Source organism: Callorhinus ursinus, unplaced genomic scaffold, assembly GCF_003265705.2.
Source record: "Callorhinus ursinus isolate GAN/ISIS: 27379988/994484 unplaced genomic scaffold, GSC_fseal_2.0 scaffold7, whole genome shotgun sequence".
In the NCBI taxonomy this organism is placed as follows: Eukaryota; Metazoa; Chordata; class Mammalia; order Carnivora; family Otariidae; genus Callorhinus; species Callorhinus ursinus.
Window position 1 is genome coordinate 54,110,983 of NW_027397069.1, and position 12,262 is coordinate 54,123,244.

Below are 12,262 nucleotides of genomic sequence, written 5' to 3' on the forward strand. Positions count from 1 at the left end.
TGCTTTTATTTTGAATCTGTAAATTGACAAGTGATACTGATTTCAATCTATGTAGTCCAAATGCCAGCTGGTACATGTCTGTCTACACTCCCTTGGAATAATTGCTTTCATTGGCTACATTCAGCTTTATTATTTTTCAGTAGGCTCCCTAGCAGATGTTTCACTATTCACATATTCCTGAGACATAAATTGTCGTATATAGAAGCCCAGAACAGAAATAGAGAACTGTTAGATTGTAAACTCAAGAAATGCAATGCTACTCTAAGGAGTTGGATTTAATTCTTAATATGTCAGTTGTATTGAATTTGTAAAATGTAATTGTTACTGTATTTGTAAAATGCAGTTGTAAATATTGTAAAATGAATTTAGTACCATTGTTCCTCATTTGTATGTTGGTATGTTAATAATCATATTTTGAAAACCTATCATAATTCTCTTTCCTTGGTTCAAAAGTGTTGTTATAGACCAAAAGCCTAAGGCTTTTGAAAGAGTCAGTGGCTAAAAGTGTGACATTTATGACTGACAGTTGTAAAATAATTTTTTATCCTTACTCAGGTAGAAGTTGCTTATCTAATGAAAAGTAAAGAGTAAAGTTGATTATTAATAATAATTTAAACACTGGGAAGATTGTAAAGGAAGTGGTTAGTCATTGGAATGATCATAATTAACGTAGAACACTGGACCCATCAGCCTTCTTGGTATCTTTTCAAAGAATAGCTAATAATAAGGAAGAAAGGAAAGTGAAAGTGCTCCAGTATTTATTATCTAGTTACGTAAGGTTAGAAAAATATCCTGTCTCCTTCTCTCTATTGAGATTTTCTTGTATTTATTCTGTTCATATTTCTTATAAGAGACAAAGCTACCTACCAGGTAAATAGGTGATAAAGGACCATCAACATAAGGTTTCTTTTTGTGGTAATGGCTGTTTCTAGTTAGATATGGCTGCTTGCTAAGAGGAAGCATTTGTCTCCATTTGCAGCCTGATCAGAGAGCTCAAGAGGGACATTAGTCACCTTCTTTACACCAATTAAGGTCTGTCTCTGAGGTTGCTACTGCAACTGCCCAATTCATTAAAGTGTACTTTCCTCAGTGGGACGTGTTTTCTTTCTTATATTTAGTGGTTTTGATTTGAGAAGTGGCGGTGGCGGGGGGCGTCCATAAAGTGGAGAGGAGAGAAACTTGGCTGAAGGAAAAGGAACAGAGAATAGTATTTTTTAAAAAAAGAAGTAGAAAATGGGCTGGGTTTTTTAGCCACATATATAAGTAATAGTTGTATCAAATGATTATTTTAAGAAAATGTGTGCTATTATATTTGAAAATGTGAAAATGTAATAGTGCCCATGAATGAAATACTTTACTTCAAATTATTCACTTTTTTTATGATCTACTCATTGAACTCTTAATATTTTAATATTTTAAATAAGATTCCATTTTATATTCTAACAAAATGCAGAAGTGGCACACTCCTTGCAAAAATTTGGTGGTTTTGCTTTCAGTAATACACAGGTTATTTATCATTTAATTGTGCAAGATGAATTTTTAAATAATTGAAACTGGCCTATATTGCAAGAACCTCTTAGGTCCTCTTTGGATCACCTTTGCTGCGTCCCAAAGGTTTTGGACTGTCATGTTTTCATTTTCATTTCATTTCATTGAAGTTTTTTAATATCTTCTTTAATTTTCTAGTTAACCCATTCATTCTTTCATTGGATGTTCTTTAACCTCCATGTATTTGTGATCTTTCCAAATTTTTTCTTGTGGTTGACTTCAAGTTTAATAGCATTGTGGTCTGAAAATATGCATGGTATGATCCCAGTCTTTTTGTACCAGTTGAGGCCTGATTTGTGACCCAGTATGTGATGTTTTCTGAAGAATGTTCCATGTGCACTTCAATGTGTATTCTGCTGCTTTAGGATGAAATGCTCTGAATGTGTCTGTTAAGTCCATCTGGTCCAGTATGTCATTCAAAGCCCTTGTTTCCTTGTTGATCTTCTGCTTAGATGATCTGTCCTTACAAAGGTGGGGTGTTAAAGTCCCCTTCTATTGTATTATCAATGAGTTTCTTTAAGTTTGTTATTGATTTATATATTTGGGTGTTCCCAAGTTGGGGGCAGAAATATTTACAATGTTAGATCTTCTTGATGAATAGACCCTTTAATTATGATACAATGCCCTTCTTCGTCTCTTGTTACAGTCTTTGGTTCAAAATCTAGTTTGTCTGATATAAATATGGCTACTCCAGCTTTTTTTTTTTTTTTTTTGGTGTCCATTAGCATGATAGATGGTTCTCCATCCCCTCACTTTCAATCTGCAGCTGTCTTAGGTCTAAAACGAGTGTCTTGTAGGCAGCATATAGATGGATCTTACTTTTTTATCCATTCTGGTACCCTTTGTCTTTTGATTGGAGCATTTAGTCCATTTACATTCAGAGTGATTATTGATAGGAATTTAGGTGCCATTGGTAAAGTTGGTGTTTCTGGTGATGTTCTCTGTTCCTTTGTAGACTTTGTTGTTTTTGGTCTTTTATTCCCCATTCAAGGAGTCCTCTTTAATATCTCTTGCAGGGTTGGTTTAGTGGTCACGAACTCCTTTTGTTTTTGTTTGTCTGGGAAATTGTTTATCTCTCCTTCTATTGTGAATGACAGCCTTGCTGGATAAAGTATTCTTGGCTGCATTTTTTCCCATTCAGCATGTTGAATATATCCTGCCATTCTCTTCTGGCCTGCTAAATTTCTGTGGACAGGTCACTGCAAACCTGATCTGCTGTGACCCTGTCTGTCTTCCCTTGTAGGTTAAGGACTTTTTTTCCCTTGCTGCTTTTAGGATTCTTTCCTTGTCTGTGTTTTTTGTGAATTTGACTATGATATGCCTTAGTAATGGCCGGCTTTTGTTGAATTTAATGGGAGTTCTCTGTGCTTCTTGGATTTCAATGTCTTTTTCCTTCCCCCAGATTAAGGAAGTTTTCAGCTATAATTTGCTCAAATAAAACCTTCTGCCCCTTTTTCTTTCTTCTTCTTCTGGGACTCCTGTGATCAAATGTTACTATGTTTTAAGGAGCCACTGAGTACCCTAACTCTACATTTGTGATCCTATACCTTTCTTTCCCTCTTCAGCTTCATTATTTTCCATAATTTTATCTTCTATGTCTGTATCCTCTGCTTCGTCCATCCTTGTTATCATTGCATCCAGTCGGTTTTGCCTCTTGGTTATAGCATTTTTTATTTTGGCCTGACAAGTTTTAGTTCTTTTATCTCTGCACTAAGGGATTCTCTAGTATCTTCTATGCCTTCTCAAGCCCAGCTAGTATCCTTATAATTGTTGTTTTAAATTCTTGTTGTTGTTGTTTTAAATTCTTATTCAGGCATCTTATTTATATCTGTATTGATTAAGTCACTGGCTGTTACTTCATCCTGTTCTTTCTTTTGGGGTGAATTCCTCTGTCTTGTCATTTTGTCTAGGTCACTGTTTTTTGGGGGTGATTTAGTTATACTCCTGCTCCTGAGAGTAATGGCTATATTAAGAAGAGGTTTAAAAAAAAAAAAAAAAAGAGGTCCTATACTGTCTTGGGCCTGGTGATTCAAGAGGTGTTTCAGACTGTGTACTCTGCTGTTTTGTTTTGGCTGCTCCTTCCCTCAGGTCAGTCCTCTGCAGAGTTTCTCCTTGCCTGCAGTGGGTGGTATTTGGACCTTGTCCACTATATGGCACGTTTTAACTAGATATGTCTTGGTCTGCTTGTTAAAAGAAACTAGGTCCAAGAGAAAGGAAGGAAGGAAGGAAAGAGAGAAAAGAAAGAAAGAAATGAGATCCTAGATCCTACTTCCCCTAGAGCTGAAGCTTTGCAGCACTCTATGATCAGGAGCCTTGGTGCATGTGAGGGGTTTGTGCTGGTCTTCTGGAGGGATGCACCTGCAGGGTACCGGCGGGGCGGGCAGGTGGGAGGGGTTGGTGTAAGCAGCTCCAGCCTCCATTATGGGGGCAGGGAGGTGCTGTGTTGCTCAGTGCTGATGGGTGCGGGGGAAATGGTGTTGCCCTACTCTCCTCCCCGGACTGGGGAGTTCGTGCCCGCCAATCTTCAGGAAGCCCTCTCAGAAGAGCAAACAATCACCCCTCTTGTGTCCCCAGCTTCTGTCGGGTCTTTGCCAGGTGGCACAGTACTCCCGTGTTTTATCTCAGGCATGAGGCTGGGTTTCAAAACTCCCAATTTTATGTACTCTTGCTGATCCTCTGGGGGAGAGTCTCGCCACACTGTGGTCAGTGCCAGTTTGTCCCAGAAACGCAGTTGCACAACTGCACAGTGGTTCAGAGTTTATGGTAAAGTGCAGCAACAAGCAGCACCAAGGTTTGCTGCCCTCAGCCAGTGTCTGTATTCCCATGCTAGTGAACAGGGATGCACATTGGTGCTGCCAGTTCTTTTGTCCCCGAGAGCGGCCATCCACCATTCCCAAATGTACTCCAAAAAGGGGAACTATTTTTCCCTATGTGACCCAGAGGATCCTCAGACAACACTGCCCGTTCCCGGGTCTCTGCACTCCTTCCCCACCAGAGCACCGCTAAGCCTGCCAGGCACAACCCCAACAATGGCACGGACTTGTAAAACTTAAGACTTTGAGCTCTGCTGCTTATAAAAATTTGCCATAGTCAGCCCCTCTCTTTTTCCCAGTCACTGGTTTTGGGGAAGATTTTTTCTTATGTAGTCCCCTGCCTGCTCCTTCACTTTTTCTTTCTCTCTCTCTCTCTCACTCCTCTCTCCATGATCAGGTCTTCTGCCCCTCCACAGCACCCACATCTGTTCTCTCCCCAAATCAACTCTCCCCAGCTCCTACCTTCCACAAGGTGGCCGTTTTTCTACCTGTAGACGTGCAGCTTTGTTCTCTCAGTCCTCAGATTGATTTCTTGGGTGTTTAGAATGATTTGATATTTATCTAGCTGTATGGGAGGGACGAGGCAAGCTTAGGGCCCCCTACTCTTCCACCATCTTAATTCCTCTCTGCACCCACTGTGTGGACACCTTTCTGTTTTAAAGTGGTATGCAGGTACATAACTTAAGTTTGGCACATAACCTTATTACACAAATTCCATATTGGTGGAATCTGAATATGGTTACAATTGGTAAAGTAAAAAGCAGTATAATTTCATAAACCGCCATAAACTGAAGTGTACATAATGTAAATCCTCTGGAAATGCTTGTTTATCAGACCATGAAATGTTCCTTTTTTTTACCCCAGAGGAGAAGAAACAAGTGTCACTTTAAATGATCTCAAACCAGCTACAGATTACCATGCAAGGTAAGGAGTTCCTACATGTTGCCTTAATATGATCGAGTAGAGCATAGGTGGGTTTTTTTTAATAATTTCATTAAAAGCCTGGAATATAATTTAAGTATTAATTTTGGATTAAAAACATGAATTTGTGGACTTTGGTTTTCCTTTTGGTACAATTACCAACACATTCTCCCCAAAAAACAAAAACATTTAACTGAAATGTTATGTTGAAGGGTCAGTTATCCTGTTTGTAGGACCTTGGGATTGGAATGAATATACAGATAATAAGTATAATATGTCTGCATATCTAATTTAGCACATGGAAAACTCCCCACTTTTGAAATTTTCCCAGAACAGAAGCATTAATAATAGTTGGTTTGTACTTAACGTATTTTTGCTACATCATGTTCTAGAAAGAGTTTGGGATATTAAATTAAAAATTTCGCACTTAGGGGTGCCTGGTTGGCTCAGTCAGTGGAGCATGCAACTCTTGATCTTGGGGTTATGAGTTTAAGCCCCACATTGGGTGAAGAGATTACTTAAAAATAAAATCTTAAAAAAAAATTTACAACATTTAACTGAGAGGTAACTTAGATAGATACTGTTTTATTCTGCATAGTTCTGTTGTAATTTACCAACATTTTACATACTAAAGCCTCCCCAGCTGGGACTCATTAATCTATTTGGTTAGTCACCTCCATTTGTGGTTGGGATTATTCCTGTTAAACTATTATTTAAGTCTTCAGTTATACTTTCTGTGGATGAAGCCGAAGTATTGTCCAACTTTTAGCACTTTTCAAACTGTGGACTGCAACCATTATTAAATCATGAAATTTTGTGAGTTATATTCAGCATTTTTTAAATTAAATAATCAAATGGTATAGAAGGTATCTTTATATTACCCTTAGGGATATTGTTTCAGGACACCTTTCTGTGTGTGTGTGTGTGTGTGTGTGTGTGTGTGTGTGAGAGCAAGTACATATCACACAGACGGTTGTCACAACTTAAGATGTATTTCTTACTTTGTGTTACAGTCAAGAAAAAAAAAAGGATGAAAGCCACTGGTCTAGCCTATATTTCTTTTTTTAAGAACCATCCTTTACTTTGATGCGCATATTTTTTTTCTTTTAAAGACTTTATTTTTAAGTAATTTCTACACGCAACGTGGGGCTTGAAATCCCAACCTAGAGATCAAGAGTCACATATTCTACCAACTGAGTTAGCCAGGTGCCCACCCTTGTTTTCTTGATAGAACATTTGGAGGGCACCTTACTGATTTGCCAAGTACTTAAAGGCTGATGGCTGTTGGAGGTAGGATACAACGATTCTGCTGGTTAAAACTATTTCTTTTATCACTATAGAGTCCAGGCAGAATACAATTCCATGAAGGGCACTCCTTCAGAAGCTGAAAGCTTTACCACCTTAAGCTGTGAACCTGACATACCTAATCCACCCAGGATAGCCAATCGGACCAAAAATTCACTCACTTTGCAATGGAAGGTAAGAGTATTCTTTAGAGTATTTTCCAACTGGACATTTACTCCCTCCTCCCCCCACTAGTATTAAATTTCATTTGTTTTTGTTTGGAGACAAAAAAGAACTTTAAGCTAATTTGTTCTTCTTTACATGTATTAAATCTTGAAATAATACTCTTAGTGGTTTCTCTTACTATATGTAAATATAGCAGAGAAGACTGATATATAATTCGCAGTCCTTATTATACTGGACATGGGATAACAGAGTCTCAGCAGTGCTTCTCAAGTTCATTACAATGCCTTTATATCCTGAATTTTATCATAAAATGAGGTTCATAATAACTAGACTCATAGTTTTAGAAATATAAATATGATATCTTAAAGCAATATTCCATTAAATACTCTCTTTTAATAGAATAATATGTATGCTAATATGTAAATGTTTGTGCCCAGCTGCACAAGAAGATAACAATAAAATGGACAGACACCACAGATAGAATTGATAATTCAGATAGCACAGACAGCACTGTCATTGGAGACATGAATTACTGAAATGATACATGAATCTTGGTAAATTTCTGAACAAATTAAGTACAGTCTTTCTCAAATTGCAGAGTACATTTTGGAAAAATCCAGTAACTTAAAACTATAGAAAAAATACATTGTAAAATGGAATTAGGTGCTAGGCTCTGATAATTATAAACAGATATTTCACCTACATGAATGTCCAGAAGGACATTCAGAAGTCCTAGAGAAAGAGAAAAATTCTTCTTTGTATTGATTGTCCCACACTGTGCAAAATTGTTAGCATCCTTGATCCCCACCCATAAAAGTCAGCTTTTCCTCCCCCTGCCATTATTGTGATGGTCGGAAACACCCCCAACAAAATTTTTAAACAGCCCCTAGAAGGGAGTACTACCCCTCCTAGCAACCGTTAATTTGTAGTAAGAAAATAACTACTAGTCTTGATATAATTATCTACTCTTACCCCAAGAGCAAAACTCAGGGCCTAGCTTTCTTTCTGAAAGCTTGTTTGGGGCTTATTACTCCGAAGTTCTTCTGAGGATATTAGATGCTTTATGCAGTTAAAAAGTACTGTTAGCACATGTAAATCAGACAAGTATGTACATACATATATTTTTGTATGTGATAAGTATGACTAATTTTATTTCATGTCGCTTAGAGTAGCATTTTATTGGTAGGGCAGTTAAGGTAGCAGCCTGGTGCCCTTCATGTAGTTTGGGATTTCAACAGGGTACTACTCTTTACTCTGAAGATAAAATAACATTGAATTTTGAAATTTGTCTTTAACAATATCCCAACAAGTCTGTAAGATACAAACAGTGCCCTTAGGCCCTAGGTCTCTTAGTTGCCTACACAGGTTGTCCAGGCTTATGCTCTTCTAGAAATGGTCCTGTATATGCATAGTAATAGCATGGTTGGGGAAAGAGATAATCATTTTTACTGTTACTGGGGATAGTATTATATATCTCAGAGTTGTTGGGAGGATTATCAGATAATATCTGTATAGCCCATAGCACAATGCCTGGAACATAATAGCATGATAACTATTGTTGCTATTTAATGTTAAAATTGAAGAAAACTGGCTTAATGTAGTTTATGACTTAAATATCAGATCCTTTGACCCTACTGCCTCATATAATCTGAAAGTATTACTTCGGGGTTAACATGGCGTCAGAATCATGGTATGGATGGCATATGGGGTAGCACTTGAGAGAAGTATTCTATCAACTGACATTGTTTAGAGTTGCCAGTGCACGGTGATGATAAAAAGCTAACTGAAGTTGGTCTTTTACCCTCTTATAATTACTAGTATCCACCAGACCTCCTGTTGCTCAGCTTGTGGAATACTGCTGGGTAGGAACACTGGTTTTGTGTCAGAGCAAATTCTGCTCTGCTCTACTCTTAATGACTGAGTGATGTGGGGCAACTTATTTGGGTTCCTTAAAGCCTCCATTTCCTCTTTTGTATAGTTTGGATAATAGTACTACAAAGAGTTGATTTGAGGATTAAATGAGATAAGGTAAAAAACACTTTACACATAATAGTTTCCCCTCTAACTTGGAGAAATGGTCACAGGTTGTTGAAGGTGTCACCATAGCCATGCTTCTTCCAGGGAGTTGAGGAGAATCCATTTCTTAGACTTGAAAAGCCTCACAAAATAAAGTAGAAAAAATTAAGCAAAACAAATGTGCTACCTTAGCATCTAGACTAGAGCAATCTGGAGGCATAAATTATGGGGAAATACATTTTTATACCACACACTTCTTGCTGAGATTTGAAATCTTCTCTACCTTGGGATTCTCTTCCTTTGCTGTTTAAGGTTGAATTTCCCAAGGTTTCTTTTTCTGCCCCATCCATACTGTCATCACTTTTAACTGCCACGCCTGTAACTTACATAGCAAATTCTGGTCATGTTCACCAGTTAAAAATTACAATTTTTAAAAATTTTAAAGCACATCTGTGTTATTGTTCAACAAATAATTTGGACCTCCATGGTATAAAAGATTCTTTATTAAAAATTTGACTATTCTTGATTACTCTTAACATGCTTGGCAATAGGGGCGCCTGGGTGGCTCAGTCGGTTAAGTGTCTACTTCGGCTCAGGTTATGATCCTGGAGTCCGGGAATTGAGTCCCCGCATCAGGCTCCCTGCTGAGTCTGCTTCTCCCTCTCCTCTGCCCCTCCCCCACTCATGCTCACTCACTCACTCTCTTTCACTCCCTCTCTCAAATAAATAAATAAATCTTAAAAAAAAAAAAACCATGGTTGGCAATATTATATAAAAACCAGATAGAGTCCAGAGAATTATAGGAATTCTCTGGAGAATAATTTTAAAAGTTCAGATTATTTAATTTTGATAAAAGGAGTCTTAGAGTCAGTTGTCTTCAAATGGATGAAGCTATTATAAGGAGAGTAGAGATCCATTGTTCTGCATCTAAAGTGAGGACTAAAGAGGAAACAAGTTGAAATGGTAGAAAATTCAAGTAGAAATAAGGCTGAAATTCTTGACTTCTGGAGTGATTAAATACTAGAATAAAATGCTAAGGGAGACTGAAATTTTCACCACTGAAGATTAACAGATTGTTGAATGAGCCATCTTAGGTAATGGGCACATTGTGTCTAGAAGCAAAGATCCAGACAGTGTGAGTGTGACCTCATGAAGTTCTTCTAATAAGCACCCTGGTTCTTTCATTCTCTAGTGTATCACACAGTATTACTTTTAGATTATAAGGTGAATTTTAATGAAAATGACAGGATCGATCCTAGGAACTTAAAGCTAATAAAACCTTCAGACAAAAGGCAAAGTGATTTTTTTTAATGGATTATAAAAGTTAAGATCATTCTTGCTACAAGAGATTGTTCAGTGTTCAGAAAAACTTGAACAGACTCTTGCTTTGTTTTCTTTCCTTGCGTTTAAAAGGATTGTGGGGTTATGTAATACATGTATATCTGTATTCTCTGTGCAGTTTTTCCAGAGTTAAGCCACAGAGAACATCTGCAACACAATTGATTCCTCAGATTCGATCCTCACAGTATCTCTTACAAAAGTACTAATTTGTACTCTTTTTTTTTTTTTTTGGGGGGGTATTTCTTTTAGGCACCTAGTGACAATGGTTCTAAAATCCAAAGCTTTATTTTAGAATGGGATGAGGTAAGTAAATTGAATCTTTTAAATTAGGGGGAAATTATGTGTGTGTATATATCCTCAAGCAGAAATAATTTGTTTTAATAGTATTTTCCTCTTTAAAAACATTATGAATGATTTGGTGGTACATGAGCGAATTAATGGTGTTCTTAGAAAACATTACAGACTGGACCTCCCTATGTTTTGTTTTTTGTTTTTGACTTAAACCCCTCAAAGCTTTCACTTGGGTAATTAACCTTGATGAAGGAATTTTTTTTTCCACATCAGCCTTAAAAGCAAGTGTAATTTTTTACTATGGCTACTTTAACAAATTGCCACAAACCTAATGGTTTAAAACAATACACACACTCCTATAATTCCGGAAGCCAGAAATCCAATATGGCTCTCACTGGGCCAAAATCAGGGTGTCATTATAGCCATGCTTCTTTCAGGGACTTTAGAGGAGAATCCATTCTCCTGACTTTTCCAGCTTCTGGAGGCTCTCGTCATTACTAGGTCATTACCGTGAATCCATGGCTGCATCAGATAGCCTTTTCTACCCCTGCTGCCATTATCATGTGGCCTTTTTCCCCTTGTCTTCATGTCTTTTTCCCTCTAAAAAGGACACTTGTAATTCCATTTAAGGTCCACTTAGATAATCCAGGATAATCTCTCCATCTAAAGAGCTTTAACTTAATAACATCTGTACAGTCCCTGAATAGAGTAACATTCATAGGTTCCAGGGTTTAGGACTTGGATATCTTTGGGGGCCATTATTCAGCCTACCACAGCAAGCATACTGAGCTTTATTATTTAGTATTTTGTTTTCTGTCATTTATTATGTTCTCTCTTGCTGTACTGCTTATACCACAGCTAAGAGGAATGGCCAGAGGGAGTAGAAGAAATTCCATTGATAATTTGGGAATTCAGCAGTATATACGCATACCTTGGAGATATTGCAAGTTCGGTTCCAGCCAACCATAATAAAGCAAATATCTCAAAGCAAGTCATAGGAATTTTTTGGTTTCCCAGTGCATATAAAAGTTATATATCACACTGTATTTGTAGTCTATTAAAGGTACAATAGCGTTGTCTTTTAAAAAAAAACAATGTACATACCATAATTTAAAAATACTTTATTGCTAAAAAATGCTAACCATCATCTGAGCTTTCAGTGAGTCATAATCTTTTTGCTGGTGGAGGGTCTTACCTTGATGGTGATGGCTGCAGGCTGATCAGGGTGGTGCTTGCTGAAGGTTGGGGTGACTTTGTCAATTTCTTAAAAAAAAAAATAAGACAGTGATGAAGTTTGCTGCATCAGTTGACTCTTCCTTTCATGAACCATTTCTCTGTAACATGAGATGCTGTTTGATAGCATTTTACCAACACTAAAACTTCTTTCACAACTGGAGTCAGTCCCCTCAAACCCTGCTGCTGCTTTATCAATTAAGTTTATGTAAAATTCTAAATCCTTTGTTGTCGTTTCAACAGTCTTCATACCATCTTCACCAGGAGTAGATTCTATATCAAGAAACCACTTTCTTTGCTTATCCATAAGAAGCAACTCTTCCTTCATCCACTTGTTTTATCGTGAGATTGCAGCAATTCAGTCACATCTTCAGGCTCCACTTCTAATTCTAATTCTCTTGCTGTTTCCACCACATCTGCTATTATTCCCTCTACTGAAGTCTTGGAACCCTCAAAGTCATCCATGAGGGTTGGAATCAACTTCTGCCAAACTCCTGTTAATGTCGATATTTTGGCCTCTTCCATGAATCCGTAACAAATATAATGAAAAAGTTTGAAATATTACAAGAACTACCAAAACGTGACAGAGTCACAAAGTGAGCAAATGCTGTCACCAGTAGACCTGCTTG

The 12,262-nt window shown here is 37.5% G+C and overlaps 1 protein-coding gene across 6 annotated transcripts in view; it reads left to right on the forward strand.

The window, feature by feature from the left end:
- The window catches only part of FNDC3A (fibronectin type III domain containing 3A), a 156,088-nt gene that overhangs the window by 110,703 nt on the left and 33,123 nt on the right, over positions 1-12,262 (forward strand). For 5 of the 6 annotated variants that reach the window (XM_073894571.1, XM_025874921.2, XM_073894572.1 and 2 more), the window contains 3 exons: positions 5,226-5,285; positions 6,623-6,761; positions 10,359-10,412. In XM_073894571.1, coding sequence (XP_073750672.1) covers positions 5,226-5,285; positions 6,623-6,761; positions 10,359-10,412 — 253 coding nt within the window. The remainder of the gene's footprint in view (positions 1-5,225; positions 5,286-6,622; positions 6,762-10,358; positions 10,413-12,262) is intronic. The other variant, XM_073894573.1, reaches the window with a different exon arrangement.